The 26,216-nt window shown below is 33.3% G+C and overlaps 1 protein-coding gene and 2 long non-coding RNA genes across 5 annotated transcripts; all 3 read right to left on the reverse strand.

Annotated features, from left to right (window-relative positions):
- Positions 1-11,937: 11,937 nt before the first annotated feature.
- LOC131595013 (uncharacterized) lies at positions 11,938-14,370 on the reverse strand. Of its 2 annotated transcripts, none has more exons than XR_009281658.1 (3): positions 13,675-14,229; positions 13,017-13,413; positions 11,938-12,737 (listed from the first exon to the last, which is right to left on the reverse strand). It is a non-coding gene; the product is annotated as an uncharacterized LOC131595013 (long non-coding RNA). The 2 variants fall into 2 exon arrangements; XR_009281657.1 differs by lacking the exon at positions 13,675-14,229 and adding an exon at positions 14,236-14,370 and having other exon boundaries at positions 11,939-12,737.
- Positions 14,371-14,625: 255 nt separating this feature from the next.
- On the reverse strand, positions 14,626-15,860 carry LOC131595012 (uncharacterized). Its single transcript, XR_009281656.1, has 6 exons — positions 15,835-15,860; positions 15,681-15,744; positions 15,450-15,540; positions 15,257-15,378; positions 15,097-15,160; positions 14,626-14,762 (listed from the first exon to the last, which is right to left on the reverse strand). It is a non-coding gene; the product is annotated as an uncharacterized LOC131595012 (long non-coding RNA).
- Positions 15,861-15,997: 137 nt separating this feature from the next.
- LOC131595011 (uncharacterized) lies at positions 15,998-18,547 on the reverse strand. Of its 2 annotated transcripts, none has more exons than XR_009281655.1 (7): positions 18,220-18,547; positions 17,818-18,048; positions 17,575-17,726; positions 17,396-17,492; positions 16,948-17,314; positions 16,166-16,819; positions 15,998-16,018 (listed from the first exon to the last, which is right to left on the reverse strand). XR_009281655.1 is itself a non-coding variant. In XM_058867230.1 (7 exons), the coding sequence occupies exons 4-6, from the start codon at positions 17,462-17,464 to the stop codon at positions 16,590-16,592; spliced, it is 666 nt and encodes a 221-aa protein (XP_058723213.1). In that variant the 5' UTR covers positions 17,465-17,492; positions 17,575-17,726; positions 17,818-18,048; positions 18,220-18,547; the 3' UTR covers positions 16,166-16,293; positions 16,553-16,589. The 2 variants fall into 2 exon arrangements, 1 of the variants encoding a protein (XP_058723213.1); XM_058867230.1 differs by lacking the exon at positions 15,998-16,018 and having other exon boundaries at positions 16,166-16,293; positions 16,553-16,819.
- Between the last annotated feature and the right edge of the window lie 7,669 nt (positions 18,548-26,216).

The raw sequence follows: 26,216 nt of genomic DNA on the forward strand, positions 1-26,216 counted from the left end.
CCACTCTATCCTAGGGTTCCTATGGTTCACACATAGCTTGGGTATTGGGCCTTTTACCTCTTGTAACACCCACCCAACAGACAGAGATCCAGCCAGTCCAGAATATGATGCAGAAAAATAAAAGCGCACATAGAATGCAATGCAAACAAGTAAATATGCAAAGCAGTAAAAACACCCAATGATAAACACACAAGCGCTAGGATCGACTCGCTAGGTCCGAACCAGCAACAGGTCGAGACGTCCCCAGCAGAGTCGCCAGCTGTCGCTACCGCGAAAATAAACAGAGTCGCCACTAACATATTTATCCTGAAAAGGAAGGGAATGCCAGCAAACCACAAAACAAAACAACGGTCTCACGACCAGAGAAAAAGGGTAAGGGAGTCGGTTACGCGAGGGGAAGGTGTTAGCACCCCTCGCGCCCATCGTACTCGATGGTATCCACGCTAGTGTCTAAATCTATGGGTGTGTAAGCAAACTACGCTAATCTAGACTAAAATGCATGCAAAATGTAGGGAAAAGAAAGAATTGTGCTCGCACGGGCCCTACCCCGCTGCCTACGTATCTGTTTTGCAGAATCAGAGCTACCGTAGCTCGGCTAACTAGTTTCTGTTTGTTTTGTGTTTTTTAGGTGAACGAGTTACATTCACACTCCGCTGCTCGACCTTTGGAGACTTATGCTGGGAATGGAGTGGAAATAACAAGCTCTTAAGAAAAGAAAATCAAAGAGTGTGGTTTGTGTTTTAAAAGATGCATGAGGAAAACCTAAACTAAAGGGGAAAGCTTGCTACCTAATGTTATCATACAAAGGTTGCAAATCTAAACTAAACTAGCAACCTACGAGGGAAAGGGGAAGCATACAATAATATCACACAAACGAGCATCCGCTCGTAAAGCAAACAAAACCAACGGTACTGACCGAGTGGTAGAAAAGCGGTCCCGCCATAGCCAAGGGGAGCAGCTCAACCCAAGTCAACCAAGCATTAGACCTCGCGAAAATGATCGGGCCATAGACAAGAGGGCGGACCCCTCTCAGCAACCAAGCCGTCACGGATCGTAAAGGAAAACGGTGCGTACGTACACCGAGCATCAACGTCGAGCGAAGCGAGCTATAGGAAAGGCGGGGGTCCGGCTACATGAACCCTTTTCCTGACATACTCGATAACAAGATCTTGTGCAGGTTCAGAAGCGAGCAACGTGAGGCGTGCGCATACCGAACAGACTCGATGAGACTAGGCGGGGGTTGATTGCTAACCCTTTCCGCATGCCTTCCATGAGGACTTAACGGAGTGCCATATAGGACTTATTACACCGTGACTCCCTGCCGCAAAGCACAAATATAAACATACCAACAAAAACAGAGCCTCTTTCGAGGACTTGGCCAGATGAATGTCTAGGTCCTACTTCTCATGTTAAAGGATGATGCGAGAAAACGATAAAGTGCGAGAAAAGTAAAATGAAACGGGATCAATACCAAACGGATGATGATCCATAAACTATAGCGAAGCAAAGCGAAGAAACTAAGAATCTCGCGAGCGAGCTAGCAAAGCAAAAGCAAATAGTCAGCACACCGATTAGCCATAAAGCGCACAAATGTCGACTCGCACGTCGAGCATAATCACGATACACCTGCAAGAGGAAAAAGCAAACCAAGCAAGCAGATATAAAGCAATAGGATCGTGTCTCTAAGTCGAGGACACGATACAAATGACACAGAATCGTATCCCGCAAATGAAGCGGAACACTCGATTGATAAGCATCGATCGGTGACCATCCAAAAGCCTTGCACACTAGCACACAAGTTAGAGATACCAAACACCGCAATCGGAATTGCGTTATTGCATTATAAGCTAAGAGGAAATGAACAATCAACGCACATATAAAATGGACAACAAATGTCAAGGGGAAAACACACATGAATAACCTACAATTAATCAACATCAATCGTCTCATGAGATAGCACGTTTCACAAGCTTTCCAACGACATAAAGAACGCGCAAATCGGAGTTACGAGTAAAAAGATACGAAGGTTTGAGGTTAGAAAAGAAAAACACAAAAATTGCACTCAGGAACCGGTTCCTGCATAGGACAACCCGGTTCCCCATATGAAAAACCAGAGAAGCAACATTTCAGAAAACTGGGAACCGGTTCCCACCTAGGGACAACCCGGTTCCTGGTACAAAAACACAGAACCATGCAAATTTGAGATAACTAGGAACCGGTTCCCACCTAGGGACAACCCGGTTCCTGGTGCAAAAACCAGAGAGTCAAAACAACGCAGGAACCGGTTCCCACTTAGGGACAACCCGGTTCCTGGTACAAAAAACCAGAGGATCAGCATTTTGGATTGAGTGGGAACCGGTTCCCGCCTGGGACAACCCGGTTCCTGGCGTATGAAAACAGAATTTTGCACATTTTTGAAACCTTAGAGCCATTCGCACTCAATCCAAAAACGTACCAACTCGAGATTAATCATAAACAAACATCAAATATCATGGTATACATGCATTCACACATCAAATGATCCACATGTCAACAATTATGCTAAGTGCGACGCGTCAAGCAAGGCGAATATCAATCGAAAATGTAGCACATGCATTTATACGAACACGTTGAGTACATCGCAAATAACGCCAATTATCAACAACAAATATACACACAAAATCACCAACAAATCACGGATTCAACCACGAATAACACAATTCATCATCAATTCTAATCAAAATCCCCATGAACACAATCAATTCGAGCAAAAATGAACAAATTCACCGATCAATCATCATCAATCATCCATAAATCAAGAACAAGGAGTAGATCTATATTTGAATTCACATGATGATCAACAATTAAGCACCTAATTCAAGATTCGAAAGCATACCGGATGAAGATCCAAACCGAAGCGCGAACACGAACACGATACGAACGCGAACACGACACGAACTCGAAACGAACTCGAAAACAAAATCCGAAGTATGAGAGAGAGAGGGCGCGCGAGTCTTGCAAGGGGGAGGAGGAGAAATTCGAACTTCGATCCTTGAATCTTCAATCCATGTTCTTGATCTTGATGAAATTTTATGAATATTGATGAAAGTTTTATGTAATTTGTGGTTTTGATCCAAGAGAATTGAGAGAGAATTGAGAGAAAGTGTTTGTGAATAAAATTGGTGAATTGAAATTATGAGAGTTCCCCCGATTTGTGAAGAGCAAAATGTTTATATATTGTCAACGCGAAACGTCCAAATTACCCTCGGTGCGTCTTATTTTGGCTCGTTTTTAAGGAAACTCGATTCGGCTCTGAATTCCGGAACGAAACCGATGCCACTGTGAAGATGACCAAATTCGTGACTCATCGCCGCGAGAAACGTCTCAATCCAATAAGCGATGAAAAAAATACGCCCGTTTGAATGACGAGAAACGCCGATTCATCTGGTGCGACGGTGCAGAATTTTGTGAGTACCGCTCAAAGAACTCGATGAAACCCTATCTTCGGCTCAAAATCTGAACAAGCATGTGTGACGAAGAAACGAAGCTAACGAAATTTCCAAGAAAATGCCACCGGAACGGACTTCATACGATAATAATCGAAGAAGTTATGAATTTTCAAACTCGTCGCGACACACCCGAAAACACACTTTTTACCGAAACAGTGCGACGATCCTTAAAATTATGGGAATTTTCCATGCATAATTGGCCTTCGGTCTGAACATACGAAATCTTGGTAATGATGGTACGAAGCTCCAGTTAAATTTTCAGGTGAATCCGAAGATCGGATTAGGAGATATGAATTTTCCGAGGTCCGAAACCCTACATTTAGCATTGTTTTTCACTATGAAATCCCAAGTAATTTGCAAATCTGGCAACCTTCCTCAAAGAATTGGCTTCCGAGCCGAACACGAAAGTTGTAGACATCGTCAAAACAGTCAAGACAGCGCGGGAACTTAGCTCATATCACCCCTCAAATATGACTTGTGAATTTTCTCGTATTTCCACTGTTTAAACCATTTTTCACACCTTATCTTCTTAAACCCATGAAAACTCTTTATTATTTTTCTTCCATTTTTGAATGATGAAATAAACGTCATTATTAACTTATAGCTCAAATAAAGAGGGCAAATTTTGGGGTGCAACACATGGCACTCGATCGGCCAGCCAAAAGCATCCCTAGAGTCCAATCTCAATGAGTGTAGCATCAATTATCAACCGGCTTCAGTCAGGAATCCAAAGCCAGCTATCTCGCTACTTCCTATAGGCCAAAGTCAAGTTCAACTAGAGTTCTAAGGGCGAATTAGTGCTTATGACACCACGCGGTAGCCAAATGTCTCCTCGATCATATTCAAGGGCCATCAGGACAAACCAAAGCATCGCACTAACGGTGGCCAACAGTTCAACCATAACGATACATGTCGTACAGCCTCCTTGGTCTAATGCCACATACCTAAGGTACACTAGATCCGGGTGTAGGATCTTTCACACGTCAGAATACCCAAAACAGCCTTTAAGCAAACAAGTCAAACAAATTTTAAAGTGATCCTAAACTTTAAGGTAACCCCTCTTTTAATCGAAAGCATCCCCAGCAGAGTCGCCAGTTCTGTAATACGGTGAACTGACTTTTATATCGAAATGTACGGTTAAGCATGAGTCGCCACCGACTTTTATTTTATCCAAATTAATTAGAAAGGTTAAAAGAACAGGAAAAAACCTTTTATAAAACAGGGTTCGGGGGGTAATTTATGCAAAGGGAAGGTGTAAGGCACCCTTTGTATCCATGGTTATCCATGGGCTCTTAATTGCTTAGCTCACTTTGTTTGAAATATTTGAATTGTTTGAAAAGATTTTCAAAGAAGAACTTTAGCTTGTAAATCAGCGTAGTCTTTTTGAATTTGATTTGAAAAGAGTGGGAAAAGAGTTTTGACTTTAGAGCAAGCAATTAGTAGCAACTACCCTAAGTTTGAAAATTCGTTCTTTTAGCTTTTCGGGCGAAAGGGTTTATCCATACCATAAGAGGGCAGGAAGTCTTTCAATTGGATGTTTAAGGGTCATCGAGAATAATCGTTCGCCATAAGACTGTCCCATGCCATAAAGAGGGCAGGTAGTCTAAGGGAAGGATATAATAGTCATTTAAGTTTTAGGCAACAGGCGAGGCAACTTCGAGGGACAAGATAATTTGTTAAGGCAACTTCGAAGGGACTATGATCTTATGATGATGAACTGAGAGTAACATTTGTTTTGCTTAGGTATCCTCGGAATCGAGGGACTTTGACTATTTAGTACCATTAGAGGCAACAGGCAACAAGGCAACAAGGCAACATAAGAGGTTACCCTAAAGGTGAGTGTGTGCACTAATCACGTGATTGTATTTAGATAATATTTATCTTATAATTATAGTTATTCTAATTCTGTTAAAGGCTTGCACTCCCTAAGATTACTAACCACGCAGTTAAAATCATACGGAAATTAAAGGCGGAAAGATAAATGTCCTACGCTATTACAATAAACAGCTGCGGGGATGGGGAAAATTAAAAGGCAGAAGAAAAACCCTTATAGGGTAACAGAAAAATAAAAGATCTTAGAACGCCTCGATCTTCCTCGAACCCTTGACTGACTCTGATCATCTAAGAATTAAACGAAAAATGATAATGGTAAGTGTATGAGTAATTCTTTGATTAGTGAGGTAAACTCTAATTTTTATAAGGCAAAAATAAAAACAAAAACAAAAATATTATTAAACAAGCAAAGGATTAGAAACTTAGCTTTTGATTGGTAGGGCACGTAGTCAAAAGATCTTGAGGTAAACCCTGAAAAGTAGGTGCGAAGAAGAGAAGTGTTAGTGCATTTAAAATTCGTTAACTATGGGTACAAACCCTATTGTTAACCCAAAAAGGCAAATAATAAAAAATAAATGATGTTACAGAAACCCCTAAAGGTTAATGAAGTTGAAAATTGAGGTAGGTAAACCAAAACGTAAGTATATAAAATTTAGAGTTAAAGGATTATAAAAGAAATCGAATTATCGATTAAATGTAAGTAATTACACAAAAACTTATTACAAAAACTAATTTATCAAATAAAGTAAAAAAGCTAAAAATAATCATGATAAACAAAATGTTTAAATAAAATAAAAAAAACAAATAAAAAGGAATAACTAAAAAGTGTAGAAAAAATAAAAATAAAAGAAAACTTAGCTTTATGATCAGGTGTGATGAACTTGTGGTGGTCCATGGTGGGCGTCCATCCAGGGGCGTTGGATCAGAGTCTCCAGGAGATCTGATGGAGGTTGTATGACGATGCACCATAGACCTTGCGTGGGTGCGCGCATTGGATTCGCTCGGTTTGCGAATGATGAAAAAAACTTGTCTTTGCCCAGGCTCGAACCTAGGTCCTAAAGGTTACCAGGAGAATTTCCTGCCAATTGAACTGTGTCTTTTATTCAATAAAAAATACGCAATATATATAATAAATATAAAGATACATAGGTAAACGTAAAAGTCAAAGAATTATCTGGAGTGGGCCCTTGGAGTGGCGCGTTCATCCAATTAGCAGCGGAGAGAGGGAATGAATTTGTTGACCAGCCACTTAAAACGTCCCACGTATTGGTCAAGGGTTCCATCCACTGTTCATCATCTTCAACCAAAAGACTGCTACGATTTGGCTTCGACATCATCTGCGATTTTGCTACCAAAGATTCGTAGCTACCACTGTGACTATAGAAACCTGCAAAATAAGGTCGAGCAATACAAAACAATGCCATAGAACACTTAATTACAGACTTGCGAATCCAATGAGCCTTGTTTCATGGACTGAAACCGCGCATGAACACGATACCGAAATTGTGCATGGTCAAGCCCTAACAATGGCAGAGGTCGTAACTGGTACCAAAACTCACGAACCATGCGTCAAACCTGTTCTAATGCTCATTAATAACTCACAGAAATCATTAGTTAGAGTCGAAACATAAGATAATATGGAAAACGGAAGCTACATACTCATGAATACGAAAAGAGAAAAGTATGCGCTCGAGGTTGTTTAAATCCTATTTTACCATCCATACCTCTTCTTTGAAACCTCAAAGAGAGAATAGAATGATCGGTTTGCTTTGAGAATGTCTAGAAAATTCATGTACTCGTGCACTAGTTTCTTTAAAACTTTGGAAATGTAGAGAGTGCTCTTGGGGCAAGGTTTTTCGTTAGGATTCCTCCTCTAATGATTGGTGTTGCTAGCATTATATAGAGGATAAATTTAGTATTACTTATGGGCTTGGATGTCAAGTTTTTAAAGGAAAATATAAAAAACTCTTTCTATTTCAAGCTAAACCTTCCCCCATATTGCTTATCACGTTTTGGGCCCTCATGGGGCATTACTTGATCCTTCCATATAGTTAGAATAAGAGCTCATGATTTATCTCATTTATTTTGGGATTTTATCCAATTTATTTTGTATTTAAATGGCTAAAATCCAAATAAATTAAATAAATGGCGCAAAAATGTGACAAAAGTTTTATGGGCCTTTGATGTACTCATGATCATGTTTCAAAGCTCAAACTTAGGCCCATTAGTCAAGAAACTCAAAATTGTCCAATTAGGGTTTCATGTTCTTCTTGAATTTCGCCCAACTTGTGCCAGTCATTACTCACTCATTTTCTATTGTATGGAATTGTACTTGAACTTTTTAGAAAGCTTAGAGTGTCCTCTAAAGGATGCTTTTGGTTTCATCTCAATTAGATATTTCATTCTCATGTTATGAGCTTTTACCCAAAAGGTGTTTTCGTTGACTTTTTTTGGAAGACCTGTAATATATTGGCTCATATCTCTTAAATGAAGCATTTTTAGCCTTGGCATGTGAGAGACAAAGTTGTATAGAATTCAACTTCCTTCAAATCTAGATTTGGATGGAAAATTTCTGATGTTCCATGTGGAAGTTATGGCTGGTCAAAGTTCAGCTGACTTTCTCCTATGAAACCCTAATTTAGAAACCTTTGAATGTATTGATTTCTGATCTTTTCTTGATGAATCATGATCAATCCTTGATCAAATGATGAATGATACTTAAAAATAAGGATTTTGACAAAAAATCAGGAGTTTTGACTGTGGTTTGACCATAGTTTGACTTTTAGGTCAACTAGTCGATTGTTGATTATTTGGGTCATTGAATGAGCAATCTTTTGAATCAGGGCTTGAAACTTGGCATGAGGGTACTTTGAATCGTATGAGAGATCATGGAATCCACTTGAGGTATCAGAATTTCAACTTCCTTGATTAAATCAGAAACCCTAATTTAGAGGCTGTTGTTTAGGAGAGAGACTGCATGCTTCCTTCTTGTGTATCTTTGAGCATTTGAAAGTTCGATGTACTGAAATATGAATAAATATGTTGGGAAAATTTTGGGGTATGACAGTTTGTATCTGTTCTTAATGCTTTCGTGTTTGAGCGGCGCGCGAGAGATCGCCGACGCGAGAATACGGATGTTCTCGCGACTTCGTGTTAGAGACAACCTTAGTTGTGAGATGATCTCGTTTGTGCTCCAGAGATACGTGATGACATAGATGAGTATCGTGGGTTGAGTATAACGGGTTGGTAAGTGTATGTTTGTGAAGAGTGAATATATTTACATTCCTGATAAGTTATTTCTCCTTTAAGAATGTGTTTATTCTTTTCCTGTCTATATCTTTGTTTACTTTTTGCTCATTCAAACCCAAGCTCGAAACCGTAGAAACTGTTGAATGGCATATCTCCATCTCTGAGGACGATAAATCCCGAATCAATATTTCCAAATCTTGTTTGTTGCTTGCCCTATACTGCATTCAACAAGCATGTACCTAATATTCGAACATGTGATATGTTCTTAGAGGATCCAATCGGGTGGTCAGTGGACACTCCATTGTGGTGCTACGAGTGGACATGCTTTCCTGTACTAGATAGTGAGGAAACCTTAGGATCTCAGATTGATCTGTAGTTGATGCATGTACCCTGTAGAGTCGAGAGGACCCATAATATAGGGGAACTCACTGAGGTTTAGTAATCTCACCCTATTCATCTTATTATTTTTCAAGTAGCGTGCAAGGTCGAGCTTTGCTATATGCTTGGATCAAGAGCTTTTGATCGGATGTCATGAAGACAGTGCTTGAGCTTTTCTTCAGCTGTGAATCCTAACATTGTGTAGACATATTCATTGTATCCATCTTCGAGATAATTTTGAAATGTATACATCTTATGTTATTATTCCTGACTTTTGTATGTACTCAGGGCCAGTTATTAGTATTCTGCTGATATTATTCTAGACACATATTGGTAGGGTATTACATTATTATTTTTATTGTTTACCATTTTTATTAAAAATATTAATAACAATTAATATCTTATATCTATGATATAATAACATAAATAAAAAGCATGCAAATTTGGTTTCACAATGGAAGAGAGAGAAAAAATAAGGAGGTTGAATCTTACTTATGCAATGAAGGAAGAGTTCCATAGTACTTGTGTGAGTATATTTCAGATTTGGTAGTTGACCAACTGATATTAAGAAATCGAAAAGCATGCATTAGAAAGTATAAATATGGTGGGACAATGCATCATAATATGTCAGATTACATTTAATGAGTATGATGCATTTGTGTAGGGAGACAAAATAGATGTATAAACATGCATTTAATGAATATTTAGTTGTAAATATCTTGCCAATGAAAAAAGTAGCTACAACTTTTTGTTAGAAATATCATAAGATGATTCACTTTATTCTGTCACTTTATTAGCAATTAAATGATTCCCTTTTATAAAGAAAATTAAATTGGAAAAGAAAACTATACGTAATGCATATGGGTAAATTTGCAATTAACTAGAACTATTAATTTGTAATATTAACGACACTAAATTAACCCAGGGATATTTATATGCTTGACAACTCATTTGTGTAACTCTACCCAACATAAATGGTTGGGTAGATTAGAATTCGTCTTTCTTATAACCGATGAAGTGGCTATTACTTTTCAGTCAAAAATATTAAATAACATAACAAGTTTGACCATAGACACATGTCTTTATTATTTTGCACTCAGTAATTGACAAAACTTGGTGAGATCCCTAAATTAATATAAACCAAAAACTTTTGTCGACAACATTGGCTCTACAACTGCCACAAGTGGCACAAGTTTGCTGGTTCCACCATGAGATTCAGAAAGGTTAATGCTCGACATATTTGGTGGAACACTCCAAGTGAAGCTATGTAGCATCCTGGCAAACAACATAACAGTCATTGACGTTTCAAGCATGACTATCTTAAAAAAGTTAAAAACTACTTTAAACAATAATTGTAGTGATAATAAAAAAAATTATTTATCATTAAAAATAAATGGTTATAATTTGTTATAGGCTACTTAGTTAATTTATTTAATATCTATTTTAATTTAATATTTTATAAATGATAAGTTATTATTTTTATTGTTGACCAATTTTATTAAAAACTAGTGTCTTACCTGTGCGGCCGCACGGGTACCCGTCGTTTTCGCGCATTTGGATTGAGGCAAATAAAAGGTACTAGTAAAAGATTATATTTTGGTTAAAATTGAAAAGGTTATAAAAATTCTAATATTAACAAAATTGAATACATAAAATAAAAAGTAATTTAGAAAATAAAGTTTATATTGTTTTAGAATGAATAATACATCTATGAAAAAAATAGATACAAATTAAGAATTCATTTTCTAAAAAAAAAAATTTATTATTTTTAAAATTTATGAAAAGGCTTGATCAAATTTCCAAAAATGTAAAAGAAATTGTTTGATGAAAGTATTGAATTTCTATTGTCTTATATATAACCTGCACATAAATTTCGTATTCATAGGTTGGGCCAAAGTTTGAGATATTTTGATCAATAAATATTAGTAAAAGGTATTAGTAAAAGACTAAATTTGGATTAAAATGGAAAAAGTTATAAAAATACTAATATTAAAAAAATTGAAGATTGAAAATAAAAAGTAATTAATCTAAGGATGCATTTAAAAAATGCAGAGGATCCATTGAGAAATAACATGTGTAAAAAAAATGTATAGATTATAAAAATATTTTGATCAATTGATCAATAACTTCATGTTCCCGTTAATATTTAATATTTTGATCAATAATTTTAGGTTACCGTTAATATTCAATATTTTGATCACTAACTTCATGTTCCCGCTAATATTCATTATTTTGATCAGTAACTTCGTATTCTCATTAATATTTCAAATTTGTTCCCGTTAATATTCAATATTTTGATTAGTAACTTCATGTTCCCGTTAATATTTATTATTTTGATCAGTAACTCCGTGTTCCCGTTAATATTCAATATTTCAATCAATAACTTTATGCTCCCGTTAATATTCCAAATTTGTTCCCGTTAATGTTCAAAAAATTTATCAGTAACTTAATGTTTATGCTAATATTCAAAAAAATTATCAGTAAGTTCGTGTTCTCTTTAATATTCAATATTTTGTCAATAACTCTGTGTTCCCGTTAATATTTACTATTTCGATCAGTAACTTCGGGTTTCCGTTAATATTCAAAATTTATTCTTGTTAATATTCAAAATTCGTGCTCCCGTTAATATTTAATATTTTAATCAATAACTTCGTGCTTCCATTAATATTCAATATTTTGAATATTAACGTGATAACCGTGCATTCGCACGGGTACCAGTGTGGTACGCCCATTTATTTTAAATAATTTATTTTACATAAAAAATTAAATAAGATAGTTAAATAAAAATTATATGAAAATAAATATGAAGATACAAAGAAAAATTGATACGTTTATTTTTAAATTGAATGGTTTTAATTGTTTTATCATAACATATCCATAAATTGAACATACTACTTCTCACACTATAATAATAAAAAGAATATTTTCAATTAATTTGTAAGCCTTTTTATTTCACTATAAATTATTATTAGTAGTATTACTATAACATTGGGCCTTCTTGACTGGTGGATAATTTCAAAAATCAAATGTTGAAAGTTTGAAAATTATTGATAACTAACCACATCAATATTATTAGTAAAAGAATTATTTTATAGTTCTTTTTAGAATTATTCCTATATATAGTTTTGTAATTTTGTTATAAAACATCACTATTGATATTGGTGGAAATTCTTATAAGCCAGCCACCTTGGACAAACTTGAACAAACTAAAAGAAGTATTGACTTATGAAATTTTTTTTATTTCTTATAAAGACTATTGAACTCAGCTACACAAATTTAAAAAACTCATAACGTCAACGACATTGATGAAGGTTATTCTTTCGTAAACCATACCTACTATTTTAAAATGAAAGATCTTCAAATCTTTTAATCAAACTATTTAATTATCATATGAAATCATTTATTTTGGACAGAAAAATATCAACGCTAGTACACAAAATTGCAAAACTCTCCTTCAAGACACCACAAGTGTCATCCTCAACAAAATCAAGACTTATGTTCTTCATCACTTCATGCCTTTCACTCTCGTGTTTCCAAACTCATTGATCAATTAGCACTGGAATTCAAATCTGAGTGAGAGTTAGAAACTCTGTCTTTGTCATGGTTTCAAAGTTGTTTTGGTCTCTTGCCCTTCATCAACAAAGCTTCTGTATATAATTCTTTAGTAATACTCTCACTGTAGTATGGTTCAAAAGATACATTCAATACGTAAATGTCTCGACAGAATTCTAATCTTAGCAATTTAGACTAACCATTTCTTAGACTAACATAACAGTTCCATGTTCAGCCCTGCACATTCATACAAACAAACTTAGTCCCTTATCCTTACATTCACAATCTTATAATAAGTAATCGAAAAATGATCAATTGATAGTATCGAGATTAAGAATCATGCATAGCCAGATTTCAAGTCTTCAAATATTAAAAATAGAAGAATCATGCAGAGAATATACATGAAGATTTCAAGTGTACAGTGATATAATTTAAGGTTAGATCTGATGGATCACAGACGGCTTTGCTGCAGTTTTAATGGTATAAAGACCAACTATGAATTTGAGGATTGGTTACCTTAAAAGCGAAGACGTTCTCGACTTTCCTGAAAAATTCTAGGCATTTTTAATGTTAGAGATACAGGATCACAGACTGATTTCAAGAATGGTATACGATATTCTCGACTTTCCTGCAAATTTCCTATCAGTTTATTAGTTTCAAGAGAGATACTATAACAATAATTCTTTAAAGTTATTTCATGTTCATTATAAACTTATCTAAATAAAAGCTATTTTCGCAGACAGGTTTGTCTCTAGCATTGGGGTTAAATCCAATAGTCTCCACATCCCTTTCACAAATAGGAATAGGACTCTCCACTTCCTCAGCAAACACATGATCAACATCATCGATCACCCTCATATGTACCTAAGATTTTTCGTGTTTGATAATAGTCAGCGCCCATCATCATGGTATCCTGTAAAGCGATTGTAAATGTGATAACACGGCTTCATGTCATTCGTGTTAAAAGAAACAGCAATTCAAATTATTTATGCTAAAACTGCAATGTGAGAAGCACAGTAAAAAAAGTGTAATGGAACCACTTTTCTAGTGTTTCATCGATACACACACCTCATACTTGGGGAAGGGATAGAAAGATATGCTTTTTTGGTCTAGAGAAAGATATGTTTAAATGGTATTTTAAATGATCATTTAACTACTAATCTACCATTCATACTTGTATTTAGAAACTTCAAAGAACCGCTGCCCAATTCGGCCACTGAGATTATTTGAGTCTAGCTGCATATCTGCAACTTGGCATGCATATATGCATCACAGACAACAACAGAAAAACAGTAGTGTATTAGGGAATAATAATGTGGCCTAGTAGTTTAGGGTATATTATGGACAAAATATCACTCAACAATAGAATTCTAAAAAAATAGCACAACAGCATCCAAGATAAAGGACCAATATAACACAATGTCTTGGAAATCAATAATGAAAATAACTTGAGACATACAAAATTGTAAAGAAAAAATTACATGAATATAGCATTGATGTAAAGTTAGCCTTGTGCTATTACTAACTAAATAATTTGAGGTGATGGCTACTGAATGAAATTCCTGTAAACACTTCACTCCAATTTGCAAATTTAACTTTATGGAACTCATTAAACAGACAGACAGATCATAAAATTATGTTTAGATGAGGAAACAAAAGTATTAGTGTAGTTATAGTTTTAACCTAAAATATTAACAGAGAACTATAATACTTCCGAATAAGAGTTTGAAAATACCTCTTTTCCAAAATGATACAACTTGTTAATACCATTTGGTCATGTTACATGATCCTTAATGAAAACGGTCACGATCTCATTTCGATGTTGTGTCAGGAATACATTGATCTCTTTTAGAACATGAATAGCAGGTTGCTGTTAAATTAATCATATCTCAAAGTTAAAATACTTTCACTAAGCATGATCATTCAGAAAAATTAAAAGAATCCCTTACAAAGGCTGTAAATCTTGTGCACGGCCCGCGACACAACCAAATGTCACCATGGTAATCATGCATATCGATCATTAATCCTCTCACACCATTCTGCATAGACAGAAAATTTGTCACCTATAAACAAAAAAAATATTATGGCAGTGAATTAAAATGTTTAGAAATATATGTGACATACATGCAGTTGATCTATAATGGAGTCTTCCTGATTCGTGACAGTCGAAATTTGAGAGTTTATACTCAAATTCGCTACCCTCGAAGAAAAAGAGTTATGAGTTGTAAGCCATGAGTACTGATTAAATGGAAGTTCCATCACCTACACATAATAACGTTATTGTATCAGCTATAGAACAAAAATGAAAATAAAAAAGTATGGCAATGACCAAGTACTTTTGAAATAGGACTTGCAGTTCGAACTCGTGTACACCGGCTTTGCGAGTTGCATTCCAGACACTGGAGGCCCGTACCACAGTTATTGACGTCGCTGGAGTATGTTTCTCCAATATATTGATTTTATATAGTTATATTAGTTATCTTATCTTTCATAGTGGGCTATGGACCTTATACATTTGTGTATTCACTTATTGCATGATCATAATTATAAATGAAATACATACAAGCAGAAAGAAAATGGAAAGAGTTTTCAATACCTAATGAGTCAAGTTTCTCAGGCTTTGAAGCAACTGAGTCTTTACGTTGACAACGCTTCAAACTCTGCATCAGTACAAACCTTATTATTAAGTCTATTCGCGAATTTAAACATTGAATATGAAATTGCAAACTAAATGAGTTGTATCAGCCATCACATACAATCCAATGTCTGTCTCATTCTCATTCCCACTTCCTGTAGTATCCGATTCTCGCAATGATTGAAGCTTCTTTCGCATAACAGGGACAACTCTTGTTGAATCCTTTAGAAGATCATCTGGAAACTGTTGTAGATATATGACAATCTATATCTGCCAATAAGATCTTAAATATGCTTTTAGATGGAACAACTCACCTATTGCTTGTAGCATTCAGTGCTCTGGCTAAAACACCATCTTATTACGCTGTAACAATTTTAGTTTCTAGTGCAATGCAAGCTTTCCATCCTAAGACAAAACAGAAATGATTAGGGTTTGTACATAACATTTTAATCATTAGAATATGCAAAGTAGTTTTCTTGAAGTTTGGAATACATGACCAGAAGTTTATTAATGTGAGTGTTGAGATAGGAAAACAAAAAGCATACCTAGTACAGCACATGGAAAATTGAAAGCAGTGATTACACCTACGGTTCCTAGGGGGTTCCATACCTGTAGTGTAAGAGAAAACAATTAAATTTCATAAATAAACCCCCATGATCAAATAGTAAATAACAGAACAATCACAGGTTAACATCAAACCTCAAACATCATATTCTCTGGACCTGTAAAGCAAAAGCATTGAAAAAATTAACTCAGAACAAAAACATCAAGGAAAGAAATTAGCATCAAAACAAAAGTAAAAAAACTTACATTCCGATGCGATAATTGATCCCTTCAATTGTCGGCTCAGCCCAACAGAATAATCACACATATCAATAATTTCCTGTAACAAATAATATGAAAGAATTACAAATGTTTCCTGTGAAGAGAAAAATCATAAAGCAAGATTGACATATGAAATCGTTTTGCATTTTAAAGACATTTACAATGTAAATCAACAGATAATCAACTCTGAATAAGGAGATTATACATATTACGCCAAGTAGGCGCCCACTCTTCGGCAATTCGCCTCTCCAGTGATTTTGTATCCGCAGTTGGTGGCACTCTAATATCAAATCCCGCTTCTGCTTCAAATTGATGCAAATTCATGACAAAACCCTGGTACAGAGCAAAAGTATAATCATTAGGGGGAATTCAACCTTGACAATTGCTGGAATTTCTTAACACCGCTAACACACAAATATGTGAAATGAAGTGTCATTTCAAAAGCATAGCATAGTTGGCAGGCAGACTCCTCTACAATGTGAAAAAAATGTTGAGCAAGATTATATTTTTGATTCTATTCTATTCATGGAACGATGAATCTTATGTATTACATAAAGGTTTAAATAGTTGTCCACAACCATGATTGACTTACTATTGGTGATGGAGTTCCAGCTTTCAAAAAGACCGGGTTAATAGAAAATACTTCCCTGACCAAGAGCCTTCAAGCCGGTGTTTATCAAGTCGAACTGCGAGGCACGATACCTTTGGATGGTCTCAATACTCTTCAAAAGATTCTCCATAGCAGAGTTATCATAAAGTTTGGCTCCATGTCCAGGAATCCCAATAGCCTTGATCACCAACCACCACGGACTCCTCTCTGCATAGAATGCCCTGTAATGGTCGTCCGGAGAAGGAAGCCCTGTGTGTTTGAAAGTGAATACAAAGTTGAAATGAATAAAGAGGCAATGTAAGTGCTATAAGTGTTTATGCTATAAAGTAAAAAATTAAGAAGAGGCAATGTTTAGTTATCTTCATCAAGGGCTATACCAACATAGAAATCCTGAAAAACTCCAGAAAGAGAGAACTTCTCAGCATCATCATGTCCACCAATCTCCTCATTAGGAGAAAAAGCCAAATGAATACTCCTTTTAGGTTGAAACCCCCATTCCTTAAGCTTACGAACAACTTCAAGATACTGCATTCCAACAGACTTCATATCCTGAGAGCCTCCTGCATAAAATGAAATCAACCGATGATTGAAAGTCATGATTGAAAATTGAATGAAAAGGTACCTAAAGAGAATGCAATTAAGGCGGAATAAATTAGATTGCATTGGTGATGATGGAAGAAGATTCAGCTTCACGAATGACGCTCCAGCAATCTCATTGTTTGGATCATAAAGATACGCAAAATCCTGAATCAGAGTTGAAAACCGGTGTTACTTATCATTCTTCAGCCAAAAACTGAAGTGTTAGTTGGTTGATTATATTTATACCTGAATGCTGAATGTAAGTGGCAAGCTATAAGCCCATCCAAATACTGAAATGATGGCAAGATATACCATGTTATACCATTCTCGTACTTTTCCCCTCCTGCATAATTTCAACAGAATTTCAATTCTAACAACGTCGAATAAACAATCTCTAATGCGGTTAAAAAATTTAAGCATTATACCTGAGACAACATTAGAAACCCAAATCAAAACGAACAGCCACCTTAAATTCAAAGCATAAACAAAATCAAAATATTAAATAGAACCGATCAATCTCTCTCATTGCCATCCTTTCTTTTTTATGGCCAAGCAAACTTGTGCTTCATCATCGAACCTGCATAAACCCACATCAAACTTAGGTCACAGCTTATCCAAACAGAATTTAACAAATCATACAAAGTAATAACAAATATATAAAACCGAACCTCTTTTAGAATATTAATCGCCGTCCACCACAACCAACACCGAAGCATCATCAGAAACTGTATCGGCGATGGATCTTTCCTCTTCCGCGTGAGCCAACACCATGAAACCTGAAAGTTTGAAAACTAAATCAAAATCAAAGTTGAAAGATATTGTAAATTAAGAAATGAAAATCAACTTAACTTCTATTGTATCGGTGACGATTCTATCGATATCCACCCGGGTTTGGGACCCTATATATGAATATAAGGAAAGGGTTAGTATAATATAAACATAACTACCAGTACAATCAAGAACGAAACACATCTGAACCCTAATAAATCTTCCTTCATCCAGAAATTTCCAATGAAATCTACTTTCACTATCATCTTTTATTTCTCCTCCATTGTTAACTTTGTGCTTACCTTTCTGGATTTCTCCTCTTCCATTTTCTTGAAAATCTCTTCTTTCTGCTTGTTCTTGAGATGAATCGGAACAGAAAAGGCGAGTAGTTCGCCGGAGAAGGAGTGCAGACGCTTCCGTTTTGGCTTGGAGAGAGAGGGAGGAGATTCGTTCTAAAAGATGGAGAGACCTGAGTGTGAAAGAGAAAATGATCTGGAAACGGTTTTGAAAGAAGAGGAGAAACCGTTTTGGAAGAGAAAGAGGAGAGTTAGTAAGTGCAACGTGAGAATTTTGAGAAGTGTAACTACCGAAGCTGATGTGGATTTTTGAGGGAACAGATGATGTATGGAAGGGCTGAGAATTGAGCAAATGGTAGACTCTTCTTATATGATATATATTAATAATAATTAATATCTTATATCTATGATATAATAACATAAACAAAAAGCATGCAAATTAGGTTTCAGAATGGAAGAGAGAGAAAGAATAAGGAGGTTGAATCTTAGTTATGCAATGAAGGAAGAGTTCCATAGTATTTTTGTGAGTATATTTCAGATTTTGGGAGTTGACCAAATGATATTAAGAAATCGAAAAGCATGCATTAGAAAGTATAAATATGGTGGACAATGCATCATAATATGTTAGATTACATTTAATCAGTATGATGCATTTGTGTAGGGAGACAAAAAAGATGTAAAGCATGCATTAAATGAATATTTAGTTGTAAATATCTTGCCAATGAAAAAAGTAGCTACAACTTTTTGTTTGAAATATCAGAAGATGATTCAATTTATTCTGTCACTTTATTCGCAATTAAATGATTCCCTTTTATAAAGCAAAATTAAATTGAAAATGAAAACTATACTTAATGCATTTGGGTAAATTTTCAATTAACTAGAACTACTAATTTGTAATATTAACAACACAAAACTAACCCATGGATATTTATATCCTTGACAACTCATTTGTGTAACTCTACCCAACATAAATGGTTGGGTAGATTAGAATTCGCCTTTCTTATAATCTAATTTTGAAGTGGCTATTACTTTTCAGTCAAAAATATTAAATAACATAACAAGTTTGACCATAGACACATGTCTTTATTTTTTCGCACTCAGTAAGTGACAAAACTTGGTGAGATCACTAACTTAATATAAACCATAAACCTGTGTCGACAATGTTGGCTCTACAACTGCCACAAGTGGCACAACTTTGCTGGTTCCACCATGAGATTCAGAAAGGTTAATGCTCGACATGTTTGGTGGAACACTCCAAGTGAAGCTATGTAGCGTCCTGGCAAACAACATATTAGTCATTGACGTTCCAAGCATGACTATCTTAAAAAAATTAAAAACTATTTTAAACGTTAATTTTAGTGATAATAAAAAAATTATTTATCATTAAGAATAAATGGTTATAATTTATTATAGGCGACTTAATTAATTAATTTAATATCTATTTTAATTTAATAATTTATAAATGATAAGTTATTATTTTTATTGTTTACCATTTTTATTAAAAAAATATTAACAACAAATAATATCTTATATCTATAATATAATAACATAAATAAAAAGCATGCAAATTTGGTTTCACAATGGAAGAGAGAGAAAGAATAAGGAGGTTGAATCTTACTTATGCAATGAAGGAAGAATTCCATAGTTTATGTGTAAATACATTTTAGATTTGGGAGTTGACCAAATGATATTAAGAAATCGAAAAGCATTCATTGGAAAGTATAAATATGGTGGGACAATGCATCATAATATGTTAGATTACATTTAATCAGTATGATGCATTTGTGTAGGGAGACAAAAAAGATGTAAAGCATGCATTAAATGAATATTTAGTTGTAAATATCTTGCCAATGAAAAAAGTAGCTACAACTTTTTGTTAGAAATATCAGAAGATGATTCAATTTATTCGGTCACTTTATTAGCAATTAAATGATTCCCTTTTATAAAGCAAAATTAATTTGAAAATGAAAACTATTCTTAATGCATTTGGGTAAATTTGCAATTAACTAGAACTATTAATTTGTAATATTAACAACACAAAATTAACCCATGTATATTTATATGCTTGACAAATCATTTGTGTAACTCTACCCAACATAAATGGTTGGGTAGATTAGAATTTGCCTTTCTTATAATCTAATTTTGAAGTGGCTATTACTTTTTAGTCAAAAATATTAAATAACATAACAAGTTTGACCATAGACACATGTCTTTATTTTTTTGCACTCAGTAAGTGACAAAACTTGGTGAGATCACTAACTTAATATAAACCATAAACTTGTGTCGACAATGTTGGCTCTACAACTGCCACAAGTGGCACAACTTTGCTGGTTCCACCATGAGATTCAGAAAGGTTAATGCTCGACATGTTTGGTGGAACACTCCAAGTGAAGCTATGTAGCGTCCTGGCAAACAACATATTAGTCATTGACGTTCCAAGCATGACTATCTTAAAAAAATTAAAAACTATTTTAAACGTTAATTTTAGTGATAATAAAAAAATTATTAATCATTAAGAATAAATGGTTATAATTTATTATAGGCGACTTAATTAATTAATTTAATATCTATTTTAATTTAATATTTTATAAATGATAAGTTATTATTTTTATTGTTTACCATTTTTATTAAAAAATTATTAACAACAAATAATATCTTATATCTATAATATAGTAACATAAATAAAAAGCATCCAAATTTGGTTTCACAATGGAAGAGAGAGAAAGAATAAGGAGGTTGAATCTTACTTATGCAATGAAGGAAGAATTCCATAGTTTATGTGTAAATACATTTTAGATTTGGGAGTTGACCAAATGATATTAAGAAATCGAAAAGCATTCATTGGAAAGTATAAATATGGTGGGACAATGCATCATAATATGTTAGATTACATTTAATCAGTATGATGCATTTGTGTAGGGAGACAAAAAAGATGTAAAGCATGCATTAAATGAATATTTAGTTGTAAATATCTTGCCAATGAAAAAAGTAGCTACAACTTTTTGTTAGAAATATCAGAAGATGATTCAATTTATTCGGTCACTTTATTAGCTATTAAATGATTCCCTTTTATAAAGCAAAATTAAATTGAAAATGAAAACTATTCTTAATGCATTTGGGTAAATTTGCAATTAACTAGAACTATTAATTTGTAATATTAACAACACAAAATTAACCCATGTATATTTATATGCTTGACAAATCATTTGTGTAACTCTACCCAACATAAATGGTTGGGTAGATTAGAATTTGCCTTTCTTATAATCTAATTTTGAAGTGGCTATTACTTTTTAGTCAAAAATATTAAATAACATAACAAGTTTGACCATAGACACATGTCTTTATTTTTTTGCACTCAGTAAGTGACAAAACTTGGTGAGATCACTAACTTAATATAAACCATAAACTTGTGTCGACAATGTTGGCTCTACAACTGCCCCAAGTGGCACAACTTTGCTGGTTCCACCATGAGATTCAGAAAGGTTAATGCTTGACATGTTTGGTGGAACACTCCAAGTGAAGCTTTGTAGCGTCCTGGCAAACAACATATTAGTCATTGACGTTCCAAGCATGACTATCTTAAAAAAATTAAAAACTATTTTAAACGTTAATTTTAGTGATAATAAAAAAATTATTTATCATTAAAAATAAGTGGTTATAATTTATTATAGGCGACTTAATTAATTAATTTAATATCTATTTTCATTTAATATTTTATAAATGATAAGTTATTATTTTTATTGTTTACCATTTTTATTAAAAATATTAACAACAAATAATATATTATATCTATAATTTAATAACATAAATAAAAAGCATGCAAATTTGGTTTCACAATGGAAGAGAGAGAAAGAATAAGGATGTTGAATCTTACTTATGCAATGAAGGAAGAGTTCCATAGTTTATGTGTAAATACACTTTAGATTTGGGAGTTGACCAAATGATATTAAGAAATCGAAAAGCATGTATTGGAAAGTATAAATATGGTGGGACAATGCATCATAATATGTCATATTACATTTAATCAGAATGATGCATTTGTGTAGGGAGACAAAAAAGATGTATAAGCATACATTTAATGAATAATTTGTTGTAAATGTCTTGCCATTGAAAAAAGTAGCAACAAATTTTTGTTTTAAATATGAGAAGATGAATCACTTTATTAGCAATTAAATTATTCCCTTTTATAAAGCAAAATTAAATTGGAAATGAAAACTATACTTAATGCATTTGGGTAAATTTGCAATTAACTAGAACTATGAATATAGAATATTAACGACACAGAATTAACCCATGGATATTTATATGCTTGACAACTCATTTGTGTAACTCTACCCAACATAAATGGTTGGGTAGATTAGAATTCGTCTTTCTTACAATCTAATTTTGAAGTGGCTATTACTTTTCAGTAAAAAATATTAAATAACATAACAAGTTTGACCATAGACACATGTCTTTATTTTTTTGCACTCAGTAAGTGACAAAACATGGTGAGATCACTAACTTAATATAAACCATAAACTTTTGTCGACAATGTTGGCTCTACAAGTGACACAAGTGGCACAACTTTGTTGGTTCCACCATAAGACTCAGAAAGGTTAATGCTCGACATGTTTGGTGGAACACTCCAAGTGAAGCTATGTAGCATCCTGGCAAACAACATAACAGTCATTGACGTTCCAAGCATGGCTATCTTAAAAAAATTAAAAAATATTTTAAACGTTAATTTTAGTGATAATAAAAAAAATTATTTATCATTAAAAATAAATGGTTATAATTTATTATGGGCGACTTAATTAATTTATTTAATATCTATAAATGATAATTTATTATTTTTATTTTTTACCATTTTTATTAAAAATATTAATAATAATTAATATCTTATATCTATGATATAATAACATAAATAAAAAGCATGCAAATTAGGTTTCACAATGGAAGAGAGAGAAAGAATAAGGAGGTTGAATCTTAGTTATGCAATGAAGGAAGAGTTCCATAGTATTTGTGTGAATACATTTCATATTTTGGGAGTTGACCAAATGATATTAAGAAATCGGAAAGCATTCATTGGAAAGTATAAATATGGTGGGACAATGCATCATAATATGTTAGATTACATTTAATCAGTACGATGCATTTGTGTGAGGAGACAAAAAAGATGTAAAGCATGCATTAAATGAATATTTAGTTGTAAATATCTTGCCAATGAAAAAAGTAGCTACAACTTTTTGTTAGAAATATCAGAAGATGATTCAATTTATTATGTCACTTTATTAGCAATTAAATGATTCCCTTTTATAAAGCAAAATTAAATTGAAAATGAAAACTATACTTAATGCATTTGGGTAAATTTGCAATTAACTAGAACTATTAATTTGTAATATTAACAACACAAAATTAACCCATGGATATTTATATGCTTGACAACTCATTTGTGTAACTCTACCCAACATAAATGGTTGGGTAGATTAGAATTCGCCTTTCTTATAATCTAATTTTGAAGTGGCTATTACTTTTCAGTCAAAAATATTAAATAACATAACAAGTTTGACCATAGACACATGTCTTTATTTTTTTGCACTCAGTAAGTGACAAAACTTGGTGAGATCACTAACTTAATATAAACCATAAACTTTTGTCGACAACGTTGGTTCTACAACTGCCACAAGTGGCACAATTGTGCTGGTTCCACCATGAGATTCAGAAAGGTTAATGCTCGACATGTTTGGTGGAACACTCCAAGTGAAGCTATGTAGCATCCTGGCAAACAACATAACAGTCATTGACGTTCCAAGCATGACTATCTTAAAAAAATTAAAAACAATTTTAAACGTTAATTTTAGGGATAAGTAAAAAATTATTTGTCATTAAAAATAAATGGTTATTATTTATTATAGGCGACTTAATTCATTAATTTAATATCTATTTTAATTTAATATTTTATAAATGATAAGTTATTATTTTTATTGTTTACCATTTTTATTAAAAATATTAATAACAATTAATATCTTATATATATAATATAATAATATAAATAAAAAGAATGCATATTTGGTTTCACAATGGAAGAGAGAGAAAGAATAAGGATGTTGACTCTTACTTATGCAATTAAGGAAGAGTTCCATAGTATTTATGTGAATACTTTTCCGATTTGGAAGATGACTAAATGATATTAAGAAATCGAAAAGCATTCATTGGAAAGTATAAATATGGTGGGACAATGCATCATAATATGTCAGGTTACATTTAACGAGTATGATGAATTTGTGTTGGAGAGAAAAAAGGTGTATAAACATGCATTTAGTGAATATTTAGTTGTAAATATCTTGCCAATGAAAAATGTAGCAACAAAGTTTTTGTTAGAAATATCAGAAGTTGAATCACTTTATTCTGTCACTTTATTAGCAACTAAATGTTTCCCTTTTATAAAGAAAAATTAAATTTGGGTAAATTTGAAATTAACTAGAACTATTAATTTGTAATATTAACGACACAAAATTTACCCATGGATATTTATATGCTTGACAATTCATTTGTGTAACTCAACCCAACATGAATGGTTGGGTAGATTAGAATTCATATTTCTTATAACCGAATTTTAAGGTGGCTATTAGTTTTCTGTCAAAAATATTAAATAACATAAAAAGTTTGACCATAGACACATGCCTTTATATTTTAGCACTCAGTAAATGACAAAACTTGGTGAGATCACTAACTTAATATAAACCATAATCCTGTGGCGACACAAAATTTACCCATGGATATTTATATGCTTGACAATTCATTTGTGTAACTCAACCCAACATGAATGGTTGGGTAGATTAGAATTCATATTTCTTATAACCGAATTTTAAGGTGGCTATTAGTTTTCTGTCAAAAATATTAAATAACATAAAAAGTTTGACCATAGACACATGCCTTTATATTTTAGCACTCAGTAAATGACAAAACTTGGTGAGATCACTAACTTAATATAAACCATAATCCTGTGGCGACAACGTTGGCTCCCCAACTGCCACAACTGGCACAACTTTGGCGGTTCCACCATGAGATTCAGAAAGGTTAATGCTCGGCATGTTTGGTAGAACACTCCAAGTGAAGCTATGTTGCAACCTGGCAAACAACATAACAGTCATTGACGTTCCAAGCCTGACTCTCTAAAAAAAACTAAAACCTATTTTAAACGTTAGTTTTATTGATAATTAAAAAATTATTTATCATTAAAAATAAATTGTTATAATTTATTATAGGCGACTAAATTAATTATTTAATATCCATTTTAATTTAATATTTTATAAATGATAAGTTATTATTTTTATTGTTGACTATTTTTATTAAAAATAATAATAACAATTAATATCTTATATCTTTAATATTATAACATAAATAAAAAGAATGCAAATTTGGTTTCACAATGGAAGGGAGAGAAAGAATAAGGAGGTTGAATCTTATGCAATGAAGGAAGAGTTCCATAGTATTTTGTGTCAATACATTTCAGATTTGGGAGTTGACCAAATGATATTAAGAAATCGAAAAGCTTGCATTGGAAAGTATAAATATGGTGGGACAATGCATCATAATATGTCAAATTACATTTAATGAGTATAACGCATTTGTGTAGGGAGACAAAATAGATGTATAAGCATGCATTTAATGAATATTTAGTTGTAAATATCTTGCCAATGAAAAAAGTAGCAACAACTTTTTGTTAGAATTATCAGAAGATGATTCACTTTATTCTGTCACTTTATTAGCGATTAAATGATTCCCTTTTAAAATGCAAAATTAAATTGTAAATGAAAACTATACTTAATGCATTTGGGTAAATTTGCAATTAACTATAATTATTAATTTGTAATATTAGCGACACAAAATTAAGCCATGGATATTTGTATGCGTGACAACTCATTTGTGTAACTCAACCCAACATAAATGGTTGGGTAGATTAAAATTCATATTTCTTATAACTGAATTTTGAAGTGGCTATTACTTTTCAGTCAAAA

This window comes from Vicia villosa, linkage group LG4, assembly GCF_029867415.1.
Source record: "Vicia villosa cultivar HV-30 ecotype Madison, WI linkage group LG4, Vvil1.0, whole genome shotgun sequence".
Classification (NCBI taxonomy): Eukaryota; Viridiplantae; Streptophyta; class Magnoliopsida; order Fabales; family Fabaceae; genus Vicia; species Vicia villosa.

Bases quoted from the DNA above. Each gene is read 5' to 3' on its own strand.
- LOC131595011 (XM_058867230.1), bottom strand. From the start codon at position 17,464: ATGGTATATCTTGCCATCATTTCAGTATTTGGATGGGCTTATAGCTTG. The intron at 17,315-17,395 runs GTATAAATATAA...ACTCTGATTCAG, and splicing joins CACTTACATTCAGCATTCAG to GATTTTGCGTATCTTTATGA. The intron at 16,820-16,947 runs GTATAGCCCTTG...TCAAACACACAG, and splicing joins TTTTCAGGATTTCTATGTTG to GGCTTCCTTCTCCGGACGAC.